The following is a 27971-nucleotide window of genomic DNA, read 5'->3' as shown; positions in this document are numbered from 1 at the left end:
AAAAAGAAAGGAGGCAAAAATGGGATCAAAACCCCAGATTCAGGCTGAAACCTGACAGAAAAGCCACTTCTAACAGGACTTTGAGCTTGAAAGTTTTTTCCAAGGTAAAATTTTGTGGAATTGGAAACTACTGTTGGCGGAGGTTTGCACTCTACGAGGGCAGTGCTCTAGTTGTTTTTGCATAGCAAATAGGAGGGGATGGGCTCAATTACAGACTCGCAGCATTTTACAGAGTAACATGCCTGTGTTTTTCCAAAGCCTAGGAATGTTAGGTACTGTGGCATTGCTAACTAATATACTTCTTTGAGGTCAACCCATTACATTGACTGGAAGGTTGTATGTCTACTTTTGAATTCATTTTGTGGGCTGTGTGTCTTTCCTGACACACATCAACAGAATCGGCCTTCTAACAGAGAAAGAGAAAACAAAGTGTGGACTGCACCTCCACTGTGTGTTTTGCTCACAAAAATGTCTGGAAACTGTAATCCTTGAAGGAATCTTCAGAGAAATGGTGATATCCTATCATTTGGCTAATCGTAGTATGTTTAGTGGCTTAAAATATGCAGGGGACCAGCAGAGAATCTGTTAGTTACTGCACTTTACAACCATTCACAGTGTTGCATGATTACAGAGGAGTTCTGGGCAAACATAAATAACACTATTTGTAATAGTATGCAAAATTTAGCAAGTCATAAAAAACGTGGCAGAAGATGCACACTGATGCTCCAACACAAGCAGGAAAACAGCTCTCTTGCTGCCTGAAAGCTGACCCTCATGGGCTGGTAAAACCAAACGCCTTCTGGTTACAGCAAGAAGAAAACATGCAAGACTGTAATTTAGCTAACACCGTCTGCCAGCAAATTTAGATTTAATTCCATCCTTCCATGTGAAAATACGAGCAGCTAGTAAACAATGCGATAATTCTATCTCTTTCAGATTTGTGCTTGTGGGCATTCGGGTGGTAGGCACACTGAAAAAAGTGAAACACAGTGCACTTCATTCAAAGTACTTATTTACATTGGTCTAATAGAAAATTGTGGTTTCCAGTTTAAATCTGCTGGAATCACTTTACAAAATCATGAATATACATTGTGAGAAACTAAAAAAATTAGCTGCAACAAATTACATCAATTTTTTTAAGTTGATCCAAAGTAGCATTTTTTTCAGTACAGCAGTGTTTCACTCACCCACGTTGGACAAGCCTCCTTTCTGGACGATCTTATCCACGGCAGATTTTACGTCTCTGGAGTTGGAGAAGGTCTTCAGGCTGATCTCAGTCACAGGGTCATCCCTTCAGAAAAGACAGCACCACCTTCATATTAAGACCAGGCTTCTTATTAGCTCACTCCACTAATAGCACAGTAGTGACAACAAGGTTACCCATATTGGATAATGCCCATCATGGGTCCAGCCACACCCACGTTGATCATCTGAGCCACATCAGCCAGGAAGTCCTTCTGGATCTTGAAGCGTCGCTTTCCAATACTCCAACTTCCATCCATCAGGAAGGCCAAGTCCACCTTACAGTCTGCATCAGCACAAAACATACTGATGTTACAGCAGATTCAGAACATGGTTTCTGTGAAGAGTTTGAGAGTAATGAAGGATGTACTTGGGTCTCCCTGTGTCACGGGCTCCGGTGCTCTGGGTACAGGTTCCTGCTCTCGCAAATTGAAGCCTGGAAATCATAAAACATAACATTTAAAAAAATATTCTGTTTCATGCTGTGAAATCATGTTTTGTAACTCATGTAACTCTTCTGTAGCCCTTCTCCCATTTTATAGAGAACATCATGCTGTGAGGGTTATTATTGTAGATAGAAGATTCCCAAGAGTTTCTTTGTTCTTGAAAAACTCAAAAGATGTTGTTTCCATTGACATTAAAAGGAAGTTTGCTACTCATTTCTATTCCAAGATCTACTGGATCCAAATCTTGACTGAGATTCTAGCATTTCTGCAAGAATTCCACATTATTGAGACATGGACATTTTTAAAACAATGTCCTCTCTCTGTGGTGACCTAAGTATAGGTAGCTGACTTGAAAATTTCCAAAAAGTAACCGCAGTAATGTAGCACAGCCCCCCTCCCTGATCTGCCAACTGTGGGCTAAGATATGGTTTCCAGAATTATTAATGGACTTATAGAGACAGGGTCATTCTCAACATTTGGTCTCCTACTTTTCTCCTTCAGGAAACCTCTTAATTGTCAAGCTACATGAAATAATGCATGTTACAGGTGTGATGTTTGGTGAAAAGAATTAATTGAGGAATGGTCAGGGTCTGAAATGTGACTCCTCTAATTTTTAGTTGCAATCATTAAAAGGATTCAGTCCCAGTTACTTGCCATCCAGGACGTTCCTTTGGTTTCATACCCAAGAACTCAAACATTGGCTGCATCCTAGTTATTTCAGTACTCACTGAATGAAAGCATGAATTTCAGCGGTGCTTCTTTGGAGCCAAAAAGGTCTTTGATTCCACTGACTGGGCTGCTCTTTGGGACATTCTAAGAATCTGTGGAATCCCCAACAACTTATTGGTCATCATAGCTAGCCTATACACAGGTACTGTGAATGCTAGCATTCATCAGGGATGTGTTCTGGCTTCTACACTGTTCAGTGATAAGGTGCATTTGTTGGAGAGAAAAGGTTTATTGACCTTGATTTTGAGGATGGTGCTGCGAGTTTTGAGCAATCGATGATTGATTGGCAATAAGCTTAGTGAGGAGTCAGAATGTTTGGGTTTGCCATTGTCCTGGATCAAAACTTGGATTTGACAATCAGAAGTATATTTATATCAGTGTTTCCCAATCCTGGTCCTTGGTGCCCAAAATACTGCACAGTTTCCATTTATTCCTGAACTAATCAGAGCATTCCGGTGTGTTCCATTGCTCAGTCTGCTGTTGATTAACTGAACACACCTGACTGAGCTTATCTGCTCTGTTTACCTCAAGGACAAATGGAAAATGTGCAGTAGTTTGGGTCTGGAGGACCTGTATGGGGAAGCACTGATCTATATGCATTCAAAGTATATAACTTGAAGATTCAGTCTCTTATCTTGGCAGTGACATTCATGTCTCTGGGTTCTCAGCCTTTGATATTGAGAAACATGTGGGAAGAGTTCACAAAGTCATGAAGTCACTGGACAGAGGTGTCTGGCAATGCTGATGGAGAATGAAGATTCAAGTCTTTAATGTCTTGGCACCTCCTGGCTGTGAGACTTGGACATTAACCAGTGATCTAAGGAGACAACTGGATGTCTGGTACCAGGTCTCTTTGTGTACCGCGCTGGGATGACTTCATGTAAAACAAACGGTTATTTAGGGACGCTCACTAGGAGACTCACTAGGAGTATCACTTGCATTGTGAGGGAACGGCAGCTATGACATTTTGGCCATGTGGCGTGTTTCTCTTGGTGTGATCTAGCACAGCGATGCCTCAGTGTTGAACACCACAGCAGGAGAAGAAAACTAAGGACACGCATATCGATGGTTACTGTCAAGATGTGGGGACAAGTTATTTGCCTGGGTGGTTGCCATCTAGGACCAAAGGCAATTCTGTAGTATGGTGGAAGGGATGCAGCATACTCATAGGCCTGACCTGATCAAAGATTTCAACTACTTCATCCACCAATTTCAACATCTGACATTACATTCAGTCTGTTGTTTAGGAAGAATGTGATGCTAAAATAATACCAAAAATGTAATTTTGGAGAAACAACAACTTGAAACTAACTTATGGTTATGATCCTTTGGAAAAACTGCACATTCCAGTCCCTGCACTCTTTAGTGATTTCCCGGCCCTGCTGTTTGTTGTGGCAAAATCATACCATACAGGAACTGATTTTGTATCCTCCAGCAACCATGCCATTTGACTTTGACTCCAAATCCCTGCAATTACAGGCTGAGCAGAAACCCACAAGATTTTTTACATGGATAGCTTTGGTTTGGTTTGACCTTGTAGTCAAAACTCAGAACTTACTAGCACAGCGCCTTTTTATAGAAGCAGAAACATGAAACGATGTAGCCATCTCACCTGATTCATAAATGTTTGCGTCTGTCTTCCACACATCCACGGGCTCCGCTGAACAGATGACAGCATACAAGTTTGGTGTTAGCACATTTCTGCCATGCAGCAGAAATAAACATCATGCACCATCATACAGTGACATCAAAGTGATAAAAGGAACTTTCATCAGCTTTACTCAAGACTGGAAAGCAAAAGCAGCAGTATTTTTTGCAAAACTGACCACAACTTACTGTCCCGACACCATTGGATGCCATTCGTAAAACTCCTACATGTAATAACATCCATGCTGATGCCTTACTAGATCGTATCCATGATTACCACTGCTCACCTCTCGCACGGCTTGGATCCGGTGGGGCTTTGGGGGCACCATCTGAGTCAGAGCGGGGCGCTAAAAGTAAGAACAGGATCGATCATTAGAGACTCACAACAGGTTACAAACAGCAGTAAACGGCCTCCTTGTGGTCCACATTTCATGATCGGGAGGAGACTGGAACACAGCCTGTTGGCAGATTTAGACATTACTGCTATGTCATCAAACATAAGGAGCCACAGCCTGTAATCTGAACACTTTTGTGCTTGACCTTTAGTGTGGTGTCAGTGGGCCACAGTGTAATTACACTTTTTTGCATTGAACAGACCAAATCAAATGTTTGCTTAAAGTTTGTGATTCTCATCAGTTCTCAGAGTTTGTAAATTGAAATTGTTTGTTAGTTTTGCCAGAGGTGTAGTGAGAGAGTTGGACTTCAGGTCTCAATTCCCCCCAAAACATATCCCACACAGTGACGGTAGACGCGGCTCACTGAAACTTTAAATAAAAAATAAACCAACTGCTGCCCAAATAATTTGCAGATTCATGCTTCAGACAAGAATTCACTACTGTAAACTCAAATAATAAGCCGTCTTGGTAAATGAATCACTTTTTGAAATGCTCAAAATAGTAAATGAAGCAGTTACATTCAAAAATACTTCATTGTTTCAAAATAGCAAATGAAACATTTGCTTCCAAACATTTGTTTAAAAATGCACAAAGCACCAAATGGAACAATTGCTTCAGACAGTGATTCCCTGTGTAAAAGTTCTTTAAATGAACCAAATGATTCACAAAAGTTAAATGCTGAAAAAAAAATGCTTAAAAAAATGTAAAACGTTAAATGAAGCAATGACATGAAAAAAAAATCAATTAATTGTTTCAAAATACGTGAGACACTCAATGAAACATTTGCTTTCAAACATTGTGTTGAAAAATGTTAAAAGCACTCAAAGAAACAACTGCTTCAGACATTGATCATCTGTTTTAATGTACTTGAATCTAAATTAACAAAACAATTCACTTTTTGACATGCTCAAAACCTTCTCCTGAATAAAAATAATTTGTTTCAAAACAAGTGAAACACTAAATGAAACACATTCTGAAAACTTTGTTTTGAAATACTTCAAACTAAAGAAACAACTGCTTCATAAAATGTTTCATTGTTCTGAAACTTGAAAGTAAATTGATCAAATGCTTAATGAAATGGTTCTTGTTTTTAAAAGTTCGAAACAGTAAATGAAACAGTTACTTGAGAAAGCAATTCACTGTTTAACAAAATACTAAATGAAGCAACAGTTTCATAATGAAAAAAAGATGATGTGATGTTTCAAAGCACTTAAAAAATTCTAAATAAAATAACTGCTTCAGAAAATGATGAACCACTTTGATGTGGTCTAAAGCACTAAACAAAACAATGAGTTCAAAAGCCCCCACCAACACCAAAAATTAAATCCTGCCATTTGTGTTCAGTGGTCAGATAAAGAATAAAGATGAAAATGCATTAAATAAAAGTACTCCTGATTGATAAAGTGAAATCATGGGGAACACAAGAATGTGGTTATCTCTGACATCATGGGCTTTTGGTTCAAAGGGAAACATCTATAAAATCACAAACATATGAGAATTTAAAACCCAAACCCCCTCAACCTGTTAGCTCCCAGTAAAAAGAATGGAAAAAACACTTACGGTTCGGTCCAAAGTTATAATACCAGCGTTCATACTCTGACATATCAGTCCTGTGATCACGTGCTAGAGGAGGATGCAGACCCATTAGTATTCCCACATTGAACATCAGAAGGAAAAGCAAATTTCCATGGTTGTGATTGGTCTTATCAACCAATCCCAGACCAGTGAAAAGAAAGGCTCATCCATAACAGTGTGTCGCTAACATGCACAAACGGTAAAGCTGCCAGATTTACACCATCACATGGAAGGCAGCTGGCATGTTAGCACAAGCTCCCAAGAGACACGCTGTGCATACTTACAGATGGACCATATTCAACACACAGAGCCGTGTTCAAAACAGCAGCGGTGTGTTTAAGAAGTGAGTAAAGCTACAAATCAATCAATCAATCAATTTTTTTATATAGCGCCAAATCACAACAAACAGTTGCCCCAAGGCGCTTTATATTGTAAGGCAAGGCCATACAATAATTATGTAAAACCCCAACGGTCAAAACGACCCCCTGTGAGCAAGCACTTGGCTACAGTGGGAAGGAAAAACTCCCTTTTAACAGGAAGAAACCTCCAGCAGAACCAGGCTCAGGGAGGGGCAGTCTTCTGCTGGGACTGGTTGGGGCTGAGGGAGAGAACCAGGAAAAAGACATGCTGTGGAGGGGAGCAGAGATCGATCACTAATGATTAAATGCAGAGTGGTGCATACAGAGCAAAAAGAGAAAGAAACAGTGCATCATGGGAACCCCCCAGCAGTCTACGTCTATAGCAGCATAACTAAGGGATGGTTCAGGGTCACCTGATCCAGCCCTAACTATAAGCTTTAGCAAAAAGGAAAGTTTTAAGCCTAATCTTAAAAGTAGAGAGGGTGTCTGTCTCCCTGATCTGAATTGGGAGCTGGTTCCACAGGAGAGGAGCCTGAAAGCTGAAGGCTCTGCCTCCCATTCTACTCTTACAAACCCTAGGAACTACAAGTAAGCCTGCAGTCTGAGAGCGAAGCGCTCTATTGGGGTGATATGGTACTACGAGGTCCCTAAGATAAGATGGGACCTGATTATTCAAAACCTTATAAGTAAGAAGAAGAATTTTAAATTCTATTCTAGAATTAACAGGAAGCCAATGAAGAGAGGCCAATATGGGTGAGATATGCTCTCTCCTTCTAGTCCCCGTCAGTACTCTAGCTGCAGCATTTTGAATTAACTGAAGGCTTTTTAGGGAACTTTTAGGACAACCTGATAATAATGAATTACAATAGTCCAGCCTAGAGGAAATAAATGCATGAATTAGTTTTTCAGCATCACTCTGAGACAAGACCTTTCTGATTTTAGAGATATTGCGTAAATGCAAAAAAGCAGTCCTACATATTTGTTTAATATGTGCTTTGAATGACATATCCTGATCAAAAATGACTCCAAGATTTCTCACAGTATTACTAGAGGTCAGGGTAATGCCATCCACAGTAAGGATCTGGTTAGACACCATGTTTCTAAGATTTGTGGGGCCAAGTACAGTTTTATCTGAGTTTAAAAGCAGGAAATTAGAGGTCATCCATGTCTTTATGTCTGTAAGACAATCCTGCAGTTTAGCTAATTGGTGTGTGTCCTCTGGCTTCATGGATAGATAAAGCTCGGTATCATCTGCGTAACAATGAAAATTTAAGCAATACCGTCTAATAATACTGCCTAAGGGAAGCATGTATAAAGTGAATAAAATTGGTCCTAGCACAGAACCTTGTGGAACTCCATAATTGACTTTAGTCTGTGAAGACGATTCCCCATTTACATGAACAAATTGTAATCTATTAGACAAATATGATTCAAACCACCACAGCGCAGTGCCTTTAATACCTATGGCATGCTCTAATCTCTGTAATAAAATTTTATGGTCAACAGTATCAAAAGCAGCACTGAGGTCTAACAGAACAAGCACAGAGATGAGTCCACTGTCCGAGGCCATAAGAAGATCATTTGTAACCTTCACTAATGCTGTTTCTGTACTATGATGAATTCTAAAACCTGACTGAAACTCTTCAAATAGACCATTCCTCTGCAGATGATCAGTTAGCTTTTTTACAACTACCCTTTCAAGAATTTTTGAGAGAAAAGGAAGGTTGGAGATTGGCCTATAATTAGCTAAGATAGCTGGGTCAAGTGATGGCTTTTTAAGTAATGGTTTAATTACTGCCACCTTAAAAGCCTGTGGTACATAGCCAACTAACAAAGATAGATTGATCATATTTAAGATCGAAGCATTAAATAATGGTAGGGCTTCCTTGAGCAGCCTGGTAGGAATGGGGTCTAATAAACATGTTGATGGTTTGGATGAAGTAACTAATGAAAATAACTCAGACAGAACAATCGGAGAGAAAGAGTCTAACCAAATACCGGCATCACTGAAAGCAGCCAAAGATAACGATACGTCTTTGGGATGGTTATGAGTAATTTTTTCTCTAATAGTTAAAGTTTTGTTAGCAAAGAAAGTCATGAAGTCATTACTAGTTAAAGTTAATGGAATACTCAGCTCAATAGAGCTCTGACTCTTTGTCAGCCTGGCTACAGTGCTGAAAAGAAACCTGGGGTTGTTCTTATTTTCTTCAATTAGTGATGAGTAGAAAGATGTCCTAGCTTTACAGAGGGCTTTTTTTTATAGAGCAACAGACTCTTTTTCCAGGCTAAGTGAAGATCTTCTAAATTAGTGAGACGCCATTTCCTCTCCAACTTACGGGTTATCTGCTTTAAGCTACGAGTTTGTGAGTTATACCACGGAGTCAGACACTTCTGATTTAAAGCTCTCTTTTTCAGAGGAGCTACAGCATCCAAAGTTGTCTTCAATGAGGATGTAAAACTATTGACGAGATACTCTATCTCCCTTACAGAGTTTAGGTAGCTACTCTGCACTGTGTTGGTATATGGCATTAGAGAACATAAAGAAGGAATCATATCCTTAAACCTAGTTACAGCGCTTTCTGAATGACTTCTAGTGTAATGAAACTTATTCCCCACTGCTGGGTAGTCCATCAGAGTAAATGTAAATGTTATTAAGAAATGATCAGACAGAAGGGAGTTTTCAGGGAATACTGTTAAGTCTTCTATTTCCATACCATAAGTCAGAACAAGATCTAAGATATGATTAAAGTGGTGGGTGGACTCATTTACTTTTTGAGCAAAGCCAATAGAGTCTAATAATAGATTAAATGCAGTGTTGAGGCTGTCATTCTCAGCATCTGTGTGGATGTTAAAATCGCCCACTATAATTATCTTATCTGAGCTAAGCACTAAGTCAGACAAAAGGTCTGAAAATTCACAGAGAAACTCACAGTAACGACCAGGTGGACGATAGATAATAACAAATAAAACCGGTTTTTGGGACTTCCAATTTGGATGGACAAGACTAAGAGTCAAGCTTTCAAATGAATTAAAGCTCTGTCTGGGTTTTTGATTAATTAATAAGCTGGAATGGAAGATTGCTGCTAATCCTCCGCCCCGGCCCGTGCTACGAGCATTCTGACAGTTAGTGTGACTCGGGGGTGTTGACTCATTTAAACTAACATATTCATCCTGCTGTAACCAGGTTTCTGTAAGGCAGAATAAATCAATATGTTGATCAATTATTATATCATTTACCAACAGGGACTTAGAAGAGAGAGACCTAATGTTTAATAGACCACATTTAACTGTTTTAGTCTGTGGTGCAGTTGAAGGTGCTATATTATTTTTTCTTTTTGAATTTTTATGCTTAAATAGATTTTTGCTGGTTATTGGTAGTCTGGGAGCAGGCACCGTCTCTACGGGGATGGGGTAATGAGGGGATGGCAGGGGGAGAGAAGCTGCAGAGAGGTGTGTAAGACTACAACTCTGCTTCCTGGTCCCAACCCTGGATAGTCACGGTTTGGAGGATTTAAGAAAATTGGCCAGATTTCTAGAAATGAGAGCTGCTCCATCCAAAGTGGGATGGATGCCGTCTCTCCTAACAAGACCAGGTTTTCCCCAGAAGCTTTGCCAATTATCTATGAAGCCCACCTCATTTTTTGGACACCACTCAGACAGCCAGCATTTCAAGGAGAACATGCGGCTAAACATGTCACTCCCGGTCTGATTGGGGAGGGGCCCAGAGAAAACTACAGAGTCCGACATTGTTTTTGCAAAGTTACACACCGATTTAATGTTAATTTTAGTGACCTCCGATTGGCGTAACCGGGTGTCATTACTGCCGACGTGAATTACAATCTTACCAAATTTACGCTTAGCCTTAGCCAGCAGTTTCAAATTTCCTTCAATGTCGCCTGCTCTGGCCCCCGGAAGACAATTGACTATGGTTGCTGGTGTCGCTAACTTCACATTTCTCAAAACAGAGTCACCAATAACCAGAGTTTGATCCTCGGCGGGTGTGTCGTCGAGTGGGGAAAAACGGTTAGAGATGTGAACGGGTTGACGGTGTACACAGGGCTTCTGTTTAGAACTACGCTTCCTCCTCACAGTCACCCAGTCAGCCTGCTTTTCCGGCTGCTCGGGATCTGCCAGGGGGTAACTAACGGCGGCTAAGCTACCTTGGTCCGCACCGACTACAGGGGCCTGGCTAGCTGTAGAATTTTCCACGGTGCGGAGCCGAGTCTCCAATTTGCCCAGCCTGGCCTCCAAAGCTACGAATAAGCTACACTTATTACAAGTACCGTTACTGCTAAAGGAGGCCGAGGAATAACTAAACATTTCACACCCAGAGCAGAAAAGTGCGGGAGAGACAGGAGAAGCCGCCATGCTAAATCGGCTAAGAGCTAGTAGCTACGCTAAGCTAGCGGATTCCAAAAAACACGCAAAGTGAATAATGTGTAAATAATTTAGAGGTGATTCAGCAGAAGGAGTGCTTTAGTTAAGGCAGGTAAAGATTACACTGGGAAACAAATCGTAATCTAGATAACTAGATCAATCTAACTGCGCAGATTAAACAGCTAACAGATACAGAAAAACACCGCTGTGCTCCGGAACAGGAAGTGATACAATACCGCAGTGAGAGCCAACCACCAGTAGAGGCAAGCAAATCCTTACAATACCTTATATTTCCATACATGCAAATGCACTGGGAACACTGCTTATCAAATCTGTTATTACTTTACAGAAAGATAAGAAAAAGGAATATTAGGCTATTAAAAATAGCAGTGTCTGCATTTTTCTATACAAACTCAAACATTTACTGAATAAACTGAAAAATGATAGAAGATTTATCTGTCCTGTGACTGACTGAACTAATATTTAGTTGTATAACGACTGTTGCTGAGAATTGCTTCATATCTGTATTGCATGGAGTCAACCATCGTCTTGCACATTTGAACAGGTTTTCCAGCCCAGGATGACTGGACTACATTCCACAATTCACCCCACAAATTTTCTGTTGGATTAAGGTTCCAGGATTGGGCTGGCCACTCCATAATGTTAATCTTGTTGGTCTGGAACCAAGATGCTGCTCACTTGCTGGTGTGTTTGTGGTCAGTGTCTTGTTGAAACACCCATTTCAAAGTCATGTCCTCTTCGGCATAAGGCAACATGACCTCTTCAACTCTTTAGATGTATTCAAACTGATCCATGTTCCCTGGTATGTGACAAAAAGGCCCAACACTATAGTATGAGAAACATCCCCGTATCATGATGCTTGCTCTACCATGCTTCACTGTCTTCACAGTGTACTGTGGATTGAGTTCAGTTTTTGGGGTTCATTTGACAAACTGTTTGCTTCCCCTCGACCCAAAGAGAACAATCGTGCTTTCATCGGTCCACAAAATGTTGCATCATTACACTTTAGGCCAGTCAACGTGTTCTTTGGCATGTCACTTTTTTCAACAATGGGACTTTACGGGGGCTTTTTGCCCATTGTTTGGCTTCACATAGGCATCTTCTAATTGTTACAGGACTCACAGGTAATTTTAGACCTTCCATGAGCTGAACATTGAGTCTTTGCCATTCCGACTACTCCGATCCATTTGAATGGCCATTTTCTGTTTTCTTCCATGTCGTTCTGCTTTTGGTTTCCATTTTACACCATTTGAGATCATTTTAGCTGAGCTGTCATTTTCTGCACTTCTTTATTTGTTTTCCACTCTCCAATCAACTTTTTAATTAAAGTATGCTGTTCTTCTGAACAATGTCTGAAATGATGCATTTTAGCAAAATGGGTAAAATGGGTGAGCATGTACACCATTTTGCTGCCTTCATCCTTAAATAAAGGCCATCTGTAAAAATACAGACACTGCTATTTTTATGAACAGCCTAATATTCCTTTTTCTTAGTAGAGAAGCTTGAATCTTTGACTGGACTGGGTTGCTTGACGCAAGGACGTTTCGCTTCAAATCGCAGAAGCTTCCTCAGCTAGAATTCTTGCTCTGGTAGTCTGACTTCTGTCTTGACTCTTGTAGAGAAGAATAACAGAAGCCACAAAAGCTGGAGTTTTAAACCTAACCAGACCCCTCCTACTGAAAGGCAGACTGCTATTGGCTAGTGACTAAACAATTGCTTTAATTAGCACCTATTGTGCTCTAGTTAGCACCCTCCTAATGACAGGGCAGTTGTCCCTCCTAACGATGGGACTGATGCCTTACCTGACGGTTCTCCTGATGGTTCTCCTGATGACGTGAATGAGTCATTACCATGAACAAAAGACTGAAACTGCTTTGACCTGAGTACCACATTGTAAACAGGGGACAAAGTGTGTCTCAGACCCCCTCCCTGGTTAAGGCTGGGTTTCGCGTCAAGCAACCCAGTCCAGTCGAAGATTCAAGCTTCTCTACTATGGAAACCACCTGGACAACTGAGAGCCTTCACAGAAACATTCCTTTTTCTTCACTTTCTGTAAAGTAATAATGAATTTGATAAATGTTTCTCCATGTTTGATTTGGAATAGAATGTGTCGTGTTCCCAAAGCATTTGTGTGTATTAATAAAAGCTATTTTAAGGATTTTGAGCTTTACTCACTTTTTAAAACACACTGCTATTATTTTTGAACTCAACTGTACATGGTCAGCAGATACCAATGTGTACCTCTCTCACACACACACACATACACACACACACTGTGTTTGCACATGCAATGTACACAACCACACTGCAAGGTGTAGTCACCTGTCACTGGGTTTGGGGGGGCAGTATACAGCAAGCATGCATGTCTGTCAGAGGAATTGTACCTGTGATCTCAGGTGTGTCCACTTCACTCCAAGTGTATCCTGAGTCTGGAGCTGCATAACTAACATCTGAATATACAACAGAGACGGTGGAGGCATCAGGAGTAACCAGTGACAGTATATTTGGGGGCAGGGGTATTTAGAGAAATCTGTAAGTGAAGGTAAACCTATAAACATCATGTTGCACTGAGAGAGTCTTAATAACAGAACATCACATTTCAGTGTAAACGCCTTTGACAGATAGAGGTTGCATTCACATTACTACCTAAAGTGAAATGAAGATTTTTTTTTCTTCATCTGAACTATGCACATGCATGTTTACTGTACTTGATCTGACACAGCGGTCACACAGACAGAGGTCAAACTGCTGTCCTCTGTGTTGTGGCTGCTGTGCTGCACGGATCCCCCAGAGTGATGGAGATAAGTAAGTTACAGTTCATATTTTTCAACAGGCTTTAAAATTGTTAAAGTTCATCATTTGAAACTAGGACACAGAAAGAAGAAGAAACTTCAAATTTGTAGTATAAATTAATTTATGAAAACAATTTAAAAGGTAAAACTCAAAACTGCAACGTGTGTGCTACATTCTGATTTGAAATATACAGTTATTTTTAAAAAAGGTAAAGTAAACTGTTCTATTTTTTTCTAAACATAAATGACAATTCTTGGCATTAGATTGAACAGCTTAGGTTCAGCAAGTTTAAAATAATCAGCACCAGAATAGATGACACAGTACATGAAGTGGAAACTAAGAACAGAAATCACTTTTCTAAATCAGTTTTAATCTGCATTTAAATGAGAAGAGTGCAAAATTAATTATTAATATGGTGTCTTATAAGTATACTTTTTCATACATAAAGGATCATTTTGAAATTCATGCTTCTTGCAGAGGCAGTCAGAGCACTGTGAAGCTATCAGGTGATATAATCCTCACTGGCTACAGAAAGGTCTGGTCAGGTCTGGTCTGGGAGCATGCACAGGTGTCACACATCTTTACATCCACTACACCATGGAACTGTTCATCCGCACCTCTCAAAAATAATCATCTATCTGCAACATGCAAGTGAAACGTGGGCATCTTCTTGGCTTTTTCCACCCACTGGGGTTCTTCAACCTGTGTGATCACACCCAGAGAAGCATGCTACAACCCCTGGCAAAAATTATGGAATCACCGGCCTCGGAGGATGTTCATTCAGTTGTTTAATTTTGTAGAAAAAAAGCTAAAGTCATTTCAAATGGCAACTTTCTGGCTTTAAGAAACACTATAAGAAATCAAGAAAAAAGATTGTGGCAGTCAGTAACGGTTACTTTTTTAGACCAAGCAGAGGAAAAAAATATGGAATCACTCAATTCTGAGGAAAAAATTATGGAATCACCCTGTAAATTTTCATCCCCAAAACTAACACCTGCATCATATCAGATCTGCTCGTTAGTCTGCATCTAAAAAGGAGTGAACAGACCTTGGAGAGCTGTTGCACCAAGTGGACTGACATGAATCATGGCTCCAACATGAGATATGTCAATTGAAACAAAGGAGAGGATTATCAAACTCTTAAAAGAGGGTAAATCATCACGCAATGCTGCAAAAGATGTTGGTTGTTCACAGTCAGCTGTGTCTAAACTCTGGACCAAATACAAACAACATGAGAAGGTTGTTAAAGGCAAACATACTGGTAGACCAAGGAAGACATCAAAGCGTCAAGACAGAAAACTTAAAGCAATATGTCTCAAAAATTGAAAAATGCACAACAAAACAAATGAGGAACGAATGGGAGGAAACTGGAGTCAACGTCTGTGACCGAACTGTAAGAAACCGCCCAATGGAAATGGGATTTACATACAGAAAAGCTAAACGAAAGCCATCAACACCTAAACAGAAAAAAACAAGGTTACAATGGGCTAAGGAAAAGCAATCATGGACTGTGGATGACTGGATGAAAGTCATATTCAGTGATGAATCTCGAATCTGCATTGGGCAAGGTGATGATGCTGGAACTTTTGTTTGGTGCCGTTCCAATGAGATTTATAAAGATGACTGCCTGAAGAGAACATGTAAATTTCCACAGTCATTGATGATATGGGGTTGCATGTCAGGTAAAGGCACTGGGGAGAGGCTGTCATTGTTGGGAAAGTGTAGTGACACGGACCCACAACAGGGGGCGTAAATGAACGGACAATGGAAGGAGTCAAATTATAACACTTTACTGGTGTGAATGTCACAACCAAACACAGCAGAATCAGAATGTGCAACAGTCAATTAATAAAAGGTGTCGTGTGGGCAGGCTCGACGATAGGAGACGCCCGTCTGGAAATGAACCGGAACCACACGATTTCCACCGCCACCTGAACCCGAGGAATACTGGAGCCGCCAAGTCCCGGAGTCCCCAGGTGGCCACCTTCCCGGCGTGTCGGATCTGGTACTGCTGGCAGAAAGCAAAAGACAGTCAAAGGGTGGGTGTGTGAACACCCAGTAACAATGGTGGGAATGCCACCTCCACCTCTCACTCAGCGCGTTGCAGCGGTCTCAGCTGAAAAGGAGCGCCGTCTTGCACAGCCTCCTCAAAAACGACCGGTTCTCCTGCAAACACTCACAATAATAGATTTACCGATCTCACAAAAGGGGCTGAGAGTATTACCTCCAGATGAAGATGATATCTCGGCAGTTTGGTGGAGGTGTCTTCCTGCTTTTATACCAGATGTGTTGATTAGTGACAGCTGTCAACCACGGCTTGTTCCTGAGGCGGCAGCGCCCTCTCGTGCCTGAAGCCCGCACTTCAGGCAGGGCGCCTTCTGGTGGTGGGCCAGCAGTACCTCCTCTTCTGGCAGCCCACACAACAGTCATTACATCATCAATAAATGCACAAGTTTACGTTGATATTTTGGACAATTGAAAGGATGTTTGGGGATGATGAAATCATTTTTCAAGATGATAATGCATCTTGCCATAGAGCAAAAACTGCGAAAACATTCCTTGCAAGAAGACACGTAGGGTCAATGTCATGGCACAGGGTCAATGTCAACGAGCAAATCTGATTTGATGCAGGTGTTAGTTTTGAGGATAAAAATTTACAGGGTGATTCCATAATTTTTTCCTCAGAATTGAGTGATTCCATATTTTTTTCCTCTGCTTGGTCTAAAGAAGTAACCGTTACTGACTGCCACAATCTTTTTTCTTGATTTCTTATAGTGTTTCTTAAAGCCAAAAAGTTGCCATTTGAAATGACTTTAGTTTTGCGTCATGTCTGTGATCTGCTTTTTTTCTACAAAATTAAACAACTGAATGAACATCCTCCAAGGCCGGTGATTCCATAATTTTTGCCAGGGGTTGTATATGGCCGACATGTCATAGCTGATGTTCCCTCACAATGCAAGTGATTCTCTGCAAAATCTCCTGAAGTAAGTGTTCATCTGACAAGTGTTCATCCAGTGGGGTACAAGCATCCTAAGAAGCAACCTAGTACCAAAGAAATCTAAAGAGGTCACTGGTTGGCAGACAAGTCTCACAACCATACAGTAAGACAAGAAGCACTATTACCCTAGATATAGGCAATATCAAACACCTCTCTCCAGTGACTGTATAGAAAGAGCTCATATGAAAGGCCAAGGCAAAGATGTCACTTCAACAAAATCTGTGACACTGCAAAAAATAAAAAGAAGAAGAAGAAGAAGAAGAAGAAGAAGAAAAAAAAACCCTGACAATATATCCGTGCTGCAGCCTATCCCAGCAGTCATAGAGTGTGAGACATGTGCCGGTCTGTCACAGGACAAAATACAATACAATCCACCATAATCAGCTGCATGAAATGTATGGATTTTACCCTGAATCTGTAGAAATCTGTATAAATAAGTGACAGAATGACATTACTATAAAATCAGTGCTTCTTTGATAATGTCACACTCAAAAAATGGCTCATTGGATGAACTCAATTCAATTATGTGCAGGATTTCCATCTAATAAATATATGTAGCCCCAATTCAAATAAAGCACATCCATGCAAGACAATGCAACTTATTTTAGTTGGCACTACGTATATTTATTAGTATATTTATGTCAATCCAATGGGTCAGTTTTTTGAGTGCAGCATGTGGGCTCGGAATACTTTCAAAAACTGTTACATCCTCATATGCAAACTCAGACCGCACACAGCAGAGAGAACAGTGCAGTCAGCCAACATCTGTGGGTTCAAGCCCATTTGAAATGGACTGATGCGCAGTGGAAGTGTACACTGTCATCTGATGAGCCGTGCATTCACAATGTTTTGGGGGGAAGAGGAGGTCACATTCCGTTCTCCAGGCCACAGAAGAGTAAAGCCGTCCGCATGTCTGACAAGAGTCTACCGTGAACGGTGGTTGATTAGTGTTCATGGCTAACAGACTCACACACTTTTTTGGAGGAAGCAACCACATGTACTTCTTTCCGCATGACGCCTTTTTCAGAAACATCTTTTTCATATTTCAACACGACAAGGCCGAGTCGACATTCTGCATGTTACAACAGCATGGCTAATCACAAAGTGCTGCAGGTGTGACTTGCCCATAGTCCAGACCTGTGACCTTTTCAAACCTGCAGTCAGTTATGAAGCGTAAAATCGGACAATTAAGGCCCTGTGTGTTTGTACAACTGGAGACAGAAAATGGGTACAAAGAAAATTAATAAAACTAAAAACAATTTGTGTCTACAGACCTCGACTGATTTAGATGCTCTTGTGATGCAAAATCATTTTTTATCTGCCTTATGAATGTTAAATATTGTTGAGTTCTCATGTTAAACACTCTCCAAATCCCACAGTTCTCTGACTGTGCATGTCAAAATTCACTATAAATTACAATTTATGGATTTATGTCTGGCTGCAAAGCTTAATATCTGCTTTAAGGCACCCAGTTGCCAACATTAATCTATTCAAAAGGTGTATAATACTGAGGTCTGTTAGAAAAGTATCCGACCTTATTATTTCTTTCAAAAACCATATGGATTTGAATCACGTGTGATTGCGTCAGCCAATCTTGAACCCTCGTGCGCATGCGTGAGTTATTTCATGCCTGTCGGTTGCTTCATCCGCCTGTGAGCAGGCTTTGAGTGAGGTGTGGTCTACCCCTCGGCACATTAAGACAGACGTGCGGAGGAGTTCGGCGCGTCGTGGTGCAGCCGCTCGGCACAAAGAAACGCCGTGATGAAGCCTCACGGGACATGTTGGGGCTTGTCCAGCTCAAGCTCAATTTCTCGGATATTCACATGACAGAAAAGCAACCGGAATCCGTCTGAAAGCCGTCCTGAGACACCAACACCGAGGTGGTTTTGTGCCGCGTCAAGAGCAGCACGGTGGCGCGTCCCTCTGCTTCTTTTTCCATGAAAAAAAAAATTCCTGTAACGGTGGAATGTGCCGGAAAAAGTGCTGATGTCCACGTCTTTTCACAATTCCTGTGCTAGTCAGAGGACATACCGGATCAAGACAGCGTCCAGTTTAGAAATGAACGGCACATTTCACTGTTACAGGAGTTTTTGTCATGGAAAGAGGAACAAAGGCGGAGGAATTCCGCGCGTTGCGGCGGAGCTGCATGGCTAAAAGAAACGCCGTGATGAAGCCTCACAGGACATGTTCTGGCATGTTCAGCTCATGCACAATCACAATCGGATATTCACACGACTGGAAAGCAACCGGAATCCATCTGAAATCCACCTTTAAGCCGTCCTGTGAGACCAACACCGAGATGGTTTTGTCCCACGCAATGAACGGCTCCGTGGCGCGTCCCTCGGCTTCTTTTTCCATGAAAAAAAAAAAACTCCTGTAACGGTGGAATGTGCCGGAAAAAGTGCTGACGTCCACATCTTCTGCCTTTTTGTGAAAGTCAGACGAGGTCCCGGATCAACAAAGCTTTCACGTTGGAAATGATCTGGTTGTTTGTGCGGGGTGTCAGCCTGTCCATCGGCGCTGGGAGCGCGCCGCGCTCTCAGCAGTTGTGGGCAGTCCTTAAAGGGGCAGTAACACCCCTTAATCTGTTTAATCCCCATAAAATCGTCCCTGAAAGCCATATTAATTTTTTGAATGGTGTCCACCTGGAGGTCTCTTACAGTTTCTGGAAAAAAAATTGATGCAGCAAAGATCCAAATCGTTCAGACATTTATTCGCAATAAAAAATAGATGAGAGGGGTGGACCACACCTCACTCAAAGCCTGCTCACAGGCGAATGAAGAAACTGACAGGCATGAAAAAAACTCACGCATGCGCACGAGGGTTCAAGCTTGGCTGACGCAATCACACGTGATTCAGATCCATATGGTTTTTGAAAAAAATAGTAAGGTTGGATACTTTTCTAACAGACCTCATATGTCTTGCACGTTATTAAAAGGAAATGTGATACTATGCAGCAGGAGTTGGACAACCAATATGTAGACCTGGGCTGGTTTCCAAGTCACTCTACCTGTCTGTGTCCTTTGAACAAACACTTCATCAGCATAGTCTCAGGCCACCTGTCATGGTTCACACTTTTGGTGTTCTGATGTTAGTTTTCTTATATTTTTTCTTGCTATTTTTGTAGCTTTACTTCCTGTTTCACAGGCATTCGAGTTTCTAGTTTCACACACATGCTTATTTCCGAGTTAATTGAGTCACATACCACGTAGCTCTCACAGACCTATGTCTTGCTCTAATGCCTGCTTTCTCTGGTTTATTTCTTGTGTTCGATTCTCAGTTGACAATGTCTGTTGTCAAGTGATGTCTTTAGAGTTAAAGCCCCTGTCACCCTCAACCAGGTTTTCACCATCTCCACAAAAAAATTGGGTGGATGCAGTAAGAATTTGTATAACACAGTAGGAACACAGCAGAAACCAATAAGGATCTTTATGTACGTAGAGGATCTGGTAGACCTTTGGACATACTAACCTGCAATTGACTGGCATCCCATCCAAGGGTAGTCAGAGACTAATGTGCATCATGTTATGGAATCCGAGAAGTACTGAGACAATGGGCCTCAGGGTCTGTATAAAACATCTGTTACTAAAGAAGAACCTAACTCACAATAAAGTAAGTTAACCATCAAACGTTGCAGGTTTTTTTTTTTCTGTTTTCAAATACAGATAAAATTTCATGTACAAATCAGTGATTTCTGTTGTTATTTGCACTTCATGAGCTTTAATATAAGCTTCATTTTAATGTTTTATGACAAATAATATTCTCATCCATATTTTAAATTGCATAACATTTTAATGTACTTTATTTAGGGTGATGATTAGGGTCATGATTATTTAAGGAAGGATGATATATTCTGAGTTTGGGTACCTGTCGGCCGTCTAGCTCCAGGAACCCAATCTGGACGAGAAAAGGAGGGTGGCGCCCAGTCCCTTTTGGGAAACGCTGCATAGGAGAAGATTGGAAAGTGGTGTTTATCTGGTGTTACAGCAAGGAGAAGCATACTTGTGACCTCCACTAAACATACCACATTATTAGTGGTGTGCAAGATGTTCAGCCTTGTCAGACACCAAACACCCAGTACCGTGTCTCAGAGACAGGAAAAAAGTGTTTTGCTGCAGCTCCTGCCATAGTTTTTGACATGCACAGTTTCAGCCCATAATGTGGCAGAATGTTCAGGCAGTTCAAGAGTTGAATCAAATTCTTACACAGCGACAATTTAAAGGAAGTGTGACTGAACACCAGAAGTCCAAACACCTCAGTAAATCTATAACAGTGCACTGTGTCTGTCTAAACAGACTTGGACCTAACACTTTAGATAACCCCTCCCTGTGGTGGGTGGGGAGCTTACAAAAACATGCAGCCTGAGTTCTGGGTTCCCATACAGGGACATGGAGTGAGCGGGGCCTTTGTTGACTGGTGATGGGCCCAGTCAGCGGCCCAGTGAAGCGTGGGAGTATTATTCCAGGGTTGGTGTCAAACCAGGGACAATGTGATTAGTGGGAGGGGGAGATTAGCACAATCTGCTGCTGGTCAAAGTCCTAGCAGCACACAGCAGACAGTGATGTAGGTGTTTTTTCTGATCAGACAGGTACTTTAAAAAGGATCCAGTTTCACTCTCCCAATCATGCCCACTTCAGGAATCTGAGGTCAGGTTCAGACCCTGACCTCAGGCCATCATGCTGGGTATACAGTACTCTGCAAAACAAGCAAACAAAAACGCTAACAAGTGTTTGAATTTTTTTTAAGATGCTAAATGTGTAAGTGTGACTGCTATTCACCTATGAAAAATACATAATTTCCTTCCGGTGGTATTTTGCAAGAGCATCGGCAGCTGTCTCCGTGCTGTACCCAGCAGTAAACATACAAAGAAATCAAGTTTCCTCACTGAAAAAAGAGAATAGTTGAACCATCTTAAATTGATTGTTTCAGTTGGTAACATCTAAATGAATTAAGTTATTTGAACTTAGGGTAGTAAGTTATATCAAGTCTAACTTACAAACATTAAGTTGTTTGAACTTAAGTTTGTAAGTTAGACTGGATCTAACTTACTACTTGATCTAACTTGATCTAACTTACTACCTTAACTTCAAACAACTTAATTCATTCATGTGTTTCAAATTGAAACAACTTTATAAGTTGGTTCTTTTTTTCAGTGCTGTTTATGTTTACATTTGAAAATGTTTTTAACTTAATTGATTTAGCTTCTTCAATGAAATGACCATCTGAGTTGGTATGTTTTGAAATTTCAAACATGATTTTCCTTTGATACAGATGAGAAAATATACAAGCAAACATTGCTTTTAAAATGCTAGGTTGGCTAAAAGTTTTTGCAGAGTACCGTACGTCATTTCACAGAAGATCTTGAGAACCACATCATGGTTGTCATAACAAATGGTGGAGTAAATGAGTTTGAATCCAGAGTTGGGCTAGAATACTTTGAAATGTAATCTGTTGCTGAATACAAAATCCAATACTATCAGAACACTTTTGAATTACTTAAAAAAAATCACTCACTGAAAATGCACTTTACACTAAAAATGAACATAATCACAATATTAATTTATTTATCTGATAAATTATGAATTGAAACAAACTAAGCATTTAGAAAATGATGTTTTGAAATACTGCATTTTAATTTCTAAATGAATTTATAGTTTATCAGATGTATATGAATATTTATGGTTGTGTCCATTTTCAGGAACTGATTTTGAAGTACTTCAAAAGTTTTCAGATTTTGTTGTAAGTAATCTAAAACCATGCACATTGTCTTGTATTTTGTATTCTCTAAGTGATTACATTTGAAAGGAATCCTACCCAACTCTGTTTGTAACGTTCCACATAAATGAAGCCATCCATCCGTTTGGGGCAGCCACGCTACAAAGTGACTGTGGCGGAGAAAAGAAAACTCACCTTGTAAATCATCTCCCAAAACCCAAACATCTGCAAAAATCCGCTCTACTGAAGGGCCCTAGAGAAAGACACGAAATCCCTGCTTGCTTCAGGGATGGTTCTTCATAACTTAGTTTAACCTTTGGCCTTTTAGCATAAAGAATTTCCCCGAAGGGATCAATAAATTATCACATTAACATCCACAAGTTCTCAGTGTCAATATTCAGTGCTGACCAGAATGTGGGTGTGGCTTGGGATGTTTTTTTGAAGACTTTTTGGAGCTTTGAAGGATTCAATTATTGGTTTACAAAATGATTTACTCTTATGCTTCAGACAATGACTGCCTTTTGTGACATATTCAAAAAGCTGAATGAATCAGAAAGAGATTTATTGTTTTGAAATGCTGGAATCCAAATGAACCAATTGCTTCACACACACACACACAAAAAAATTAAAAACTGCAAAAGTAATAAAATACATCAAAAATCCAAAATGAAACAATTACTTCAGAAGCAAAATCTGTCGCCTGTAGACCCTGGATCAGGCACTACAGCGTCTGCTACTTTAACATAGGTTTTTGAGAGCAGCATCTCAGACAGCTGATGCATCTAATTTTAGGGAAAAGTGCCCTTAAATTCCACAGAAGCAAAACAGAAGCAGATTCGTCAGTGAGCCAAACCAAGCTTGCCTTGAATAGAGAAAATGTTCTATTCATTCTTGGCCAGCTTGCAGAGTAGACAGATTCTGCAAGCCTGTGCAGCATTGTTGATCAGATTCATGCGTCTCTATGGAAGCTTCACCGAACCACTTGATTCTTCTGCTTTCATCTCTTTGCGAGCTTTTACGACTGAGTGGAAACAGCCAAACCGCATGGGATATGTCATAAGACGCCATTACAGTACTTAGAGCTCATTCTCATCGGAGCATGGCACAAGATGATCTCGTAACAAAACTCTCAAGCCGTAGCTCATGTCTAAGGTATTCACTCACTTTGTCACATGTGATCCCAAAAAGGCCAACTGGAGTCTGCTTGAGTTAAGTTATCTTTTATTGCTGCTGGTCATTTAAGGAACAGAGGAAATCCATCAGCATCCCACAGAGGTTAAACATTAGTGCTGCTTAATGAAACATTTCATGTAAAATTTTATTGCCCGAATCATTCCTCAGTTTGATCATAACTGCCTCTACATCAGTGAGAATGACTGAAAGTGAACTTTGAGGAAAGACTCCCCCTCACAGTCTGGAGATACTTACAGGGGTTGGACTGTCCCGTGGTTGGTGTCCGTGCTGGTGGGGCTGGCTGAACCCTGTTAACTGCTGCTCATAGCAATATGAAACAGAAAGAAAAGGGGAGAAAAAAATGAAAGAAGGAGTTTTGAAGCAGAAGAGCATTGCAGATCCACAAATGGACCCCAGCTGTTTAGTTCTGACAGAAGTTGAAGGCATTTTCTACGCAGCATGATATTTAAAATAAGAGGATATGTGCTGGGTATATTTACAGGATTTAGCTTTGTTTCATTTGCTCTTTTCATCTTTGAAAATGAAAACAAGAATAAGAGGATGAGCCTGATGGCAGAGAACAGCGGTTTTGAGAAAGGAATGTTAGCAGAGATGCACAGTGGAGTGGATTAAAGGTGCCCCTGCAGACTTATGGGTGTGAGGATAGGGGTCAGATGTCTCCTAGATTCCTTCTGTCATCTTTGTTGCCCTTGACCCACATTCCTATGTCTACATGTTGTCAGCTGGGTTTGAGTGTGTGCATGTGCTGAGGCTGACCTGAACCAACCGGAGCAGCTGGTTGTCTCCTGATTGCTGACCCTGCCTCTGGTCTGCGCAGACCTGGGACCAAGGACAGAGACCATCATAATATGAGATGATATAAGAGATGTACGTCTATTGTTGAATACACTAATAATTAATACACTGAGCAAAACGTGCACACAACAGCGATGACTAATTTACTAATTGTAATGTTCTCTGGTTTGTGCAGTGGGTCTAGTAGGTGCTATGTTGTTGCTGAAATGTAGTTACATGTGGCTGTTCATTTGTAACCCTTGTGGCAGAATAGTTGACACACTGATTACAAACCCTTGTGCAACCTGCAGCTGTAACATTCCACCAATAAACATGATAGAATAAACATACTTTCTTTTTTCCATTTGGTAACTACCATCACTAAAATTTGTATCAAGATACTGCAAACCTACATTAAACAAAAATATGAGGTCTATTAGAAAAGTATCCGACCTTTTTATTTTTTTCAAAAACTATATGGATTTGAATCACGTGCGATTACATCAGCCAACCTTAAACCCTCGTGCACATGCGTGAGTTTTTTCACGCCTGTCGGTTGCGTCATTCGCCTGTGGGCAGGCTTTGAGCGAGGAGTGGTCCACCCCTCTCGTCGGATTTCTTTTGTCTGGGAACTTCCTGAGAGACTGGCGCTTTGCTTGAGCAAAATCTTTTCAGAACCTGTGAGGCACATCGAAGTGGACACCATTCGAGAAATTCAGCTGGTTTTTGGTGAAAATTTTAACAGCTGATGAGAGATTATGGAATGTTACTGTCGCTTTAAGGACTTCCCACGGAGTGGGACGTCGCGCAGCGCTCCGAGGTGCCGTCGTCAGCCTGTTTCGAGCTGAAAACCTCCAAATTTAAGCCTCTGTTGACCCAGGACGTCGTGAGAGAACAGAGAACTTTCAGAAGAGGTCGGGATCAGCAGTTTATCCGGACATTCCACTGTTAAAGGAGATTTTGTAATGAAAGACGTGCGGATGGATTGCCGGCGCGGCACGCCGCCACAGGAAAAACACCACTGTTGGAAGCCTTAAGGACAAGTTGGAACATGTCCAGCTGTTAAACAATTTCTCAGATACTCACTCAACTGAAAGCCATCAAAAGCCACTGCAAAAAACAAAACAAAACAAAAAAACAAACAAACTGCTCAAAATTCAATCCTGAAAGAGAAGACCTGTTCCCATTTGTTGAGGGACTAACTGCCTTCCACTAGAGGCACACGTGCAGTGGATAAAATCCATCAACAGCCCATCCTTGGAATAAATGAAATCATCAAAGAGTACCAAGGTTCCTGTCCCTCCGTGTTGATAACCATTTGTAAAAACCAGGCGGCTTTTGATGGCTTTCAGTTGAATGAGTATCTGAGAAATTGTTTAACAGCTGGACATGTTCCAACTTGTCCTTAAGGCTTCCAACAGAGGTGTTTTTCCTGTGGCGGCGTGCCGCGCCGGCTGCCTGCCGACGCGCCAATCCGTCCGCACGTCTTTCATTACAAAATCTCCTTTAACAGTGGAATGTCCGGATAAACTGCTGATCCCGACCTCTTCTGAAAGTTCTCTGTTCTCTCATGACATCCTGGGTCAACAAAGGCTTAAATTTGGAGGTTTTCAGCTCGAAACAGGCTGACGACGGCGCCTCGGAGCGCTGCGTGACGTCCCGCTCTGTGGGAAGTCTTAAAGCGACAGTAACACTCCATAATCTCTCATCAGCCGTTAAAATTTTCACCGAAAACCAGCTGAATTTCTCGAATGGTGTCCACTTCGATGTGCCTCACAGGTTCTGAAAAAATTTTGATCAAGCAAAGCGCCAGTCTCTCAGCAACTTCTCAGACAAAGGAATTCCGACGGGAGGGGTGGACCACTCCTCACTCAAAGCCTGCCCACAGGCGAATGACATAACCGACAGGCGTGAAAAAACTCACGCATGCGCACGAGGGTTCAAGGTTGGCTGATGTAATCGCACGTGATTCAAATCCATATAGTTTTTGAAAAGAATAAAAAGGTAGGATACTTTTCTAATAGACCTCGTATAAATGCAACATTTTTGTTTTTGCTCCTATTTTTCATGAACTGAACTCAAAGATCTAAAACACTTTCTATATACACAAAAGACATATTTCTCTCAAACACTGTTCAAAAAGATGTCTAAATCTGTGTGAGTGAGCACTTCTCCTTTGCTGAGATAATCCATCCCACCTCACAGGTGTGGCATATCAAGATGCTGATTAGACAGCATGATTATTGCACAGGTGTGCCTTAGGCTGGCCACAATAAAAGGCCACTTGTGAAATATGCAGTTTTGCTTGGTGGTGGTGGTGGTGGTGGTGGTGGTGGTGGGGGGGGGGGGGGTGGTTCCAGTATCTGGTGTGACCACCATTTGCCTCGGCAAAGGAGACCTTTGAGTTCAGCTCATGAAAAATGGGAGCAAAAACAAAAGTATTGCATTTATATTTTTGTTCGGTGTATTTTTTAATGTTGCAGTATAGGTCAATCTGAACTTGACAGACAATGCCATGATCTTTGTAGAATCAATGGATGCAATGATTGTGGCACTTGAGAAGCTGAGTAAAGAACTGGAATATCTGTGTTGGTCATTTGTCCTGGATCAAAAGTAAGACCCAGGCCTTTAATGACTTCCTGGATTCAGCCATCAGAAGTGTATCTGTATGCAGTGAAATTACTGAACTTGTAAACGCATTCATTTATCTCGAGAGAGATAATTCATGTCTCTGGGTCCTTGATATTTGAGATCAACAGATGCATGGGAAGACCTTATGAAGTCATGAGGTCCATGGATGGAGGTGCTTAGAGATGTTGATAGCTTTGCAAGAAAGGGGTGGTCCAAGTTTGCTTCCTGTCTTACTGTTTGGTTGTTCATTTGGCTGCTCCCGTTTTGTGTTCAGGGTCGTCACAGCGGATACAACCAGATCGCATTGATATTTGGCACAGGTTTTACGCCGGATGCCCTTCCTGACGCAACTCCAGTGTTACCTGGAGAAACACACACAGCCGCTGGTGTTCCAAAGAGGTTTCCCATCCAAGTACTAACCAGGTCCCGCACAGCTTGAAAGTAATATAAACATTACTTTGGGAGACTCAAATAAGTAGCATCCCTTGCATTGTGAGGGAGCATCAGCTACGACAACCTGGGTGTGTAGTACATTTCTCTGGGCATGATCGAACACTCAGATGCTTCAGTTTTGAGGAGCCTAGGAAGTGGAAACGCCATGGGGACACCCATGTTTCACTTGGCTGTGGCAGATAAATGGCTACGATTGAGAGGTGGAGGTGGACCGGTTGATTGTGTGGGTGGCTGCTATCCAGGACCCAAGGGGGTTTGGTTGTGACAGCAATGTGCAGGAGCAAAGCATGATCACAGACTTGGATTGGCCTACCCTCAATATTTAGTAATCAGATTTTGTAAGGGCTCCACAAGAAGCAACATCCAAACATAAGCAAGCCATGCTGCAAAATATACTGCCCCCCCCCCCCCCCCCCCCCAATAAAAAAACAAACAAATACACCACAATCCTCATTTAATATATTCCATACCTTCTGAGGCTAGGCTCTGAGCAACAAGGAGGGACAGGAACCTTGGTACTCTTTGATGATTTCATTTATTTAAGGATGGGCTGTTGATGGATTTTATCCATCCTCTGCACTGCACGTGTGCCTCTAGTGGAAGGCAGTTAGTCCCTCAACAA

The 27971-nt window shown here is 41.3% G+C and overlaps 1 protein-coding gene across 4 annotated transcripts in view; it reads right to left on the bottom strand.

Moving 5' to 3' along the window:
* vit (vitrin) overlaps positions 1-27971 on the bottom strand; it is an 84373-nt gene that overhangs the window by 17311 nt on the left and 39091 nt on the right. For 2 of the 4 annotated variants that reach the window (XM_034184601.1, XM_034184599.1), the window contains 10 exons: positions 24248-24310; positions 23726-23788; positions 20450-20524; positions 13176-13241; positions 6020-6082; positions 4352-4411; positions 4030-4077; positions 1613-1678; positions 1381-1528; positions 1188-1291 (listed from right to left, as the gene is read on the bottom strand). In XM_034184601.1, the coding sequence (XP_034040492.1) occupies positions 1188-1291; positions 1381-1528; positions 1613-1678; positions 4030-4077; positions 4352-4411; positions 6020-6082; positions 13176-13241; positions 20450-20524; positions 23726-23788; positions 24248-24310 (756 nt within the window). The remainder of the gene's footprint in view (positions 1-1187; positions 1292-1380; positions 1529-1612; positions 1679-4029; positions 4078-4351; positions 4412-6019; positions 6083-13175; positions 13242-20449; positions 20525-23725; positions 23789-24247; positions 24311-27971) is intronic. The other 2 variants (XM_034184600.1, XM_034184602.1) reach the window with 2 other exon arrangements.

This window comes from Thalassophryne amazonica, chromosome 13 (genome assembly GCF_902500255.1).
Source record: "Thalassophryne amazonica chromosome 13, fThaAma1.1, whole genome shotgun sequence".
In the NCBI taxonomy this organism is placed as follows: Eukaryota; Metazoa; Chordata; class Actinopteri; order Batrachoidiformes; family Batrachoididae; genus Thalassophryne; species Thalassophryne amazonica.
The sequence above is the reverse complement of the archived record's forward strand: the minus strand, read 5'-3'. Positions and strand labels throughout refer to the sequence as shown.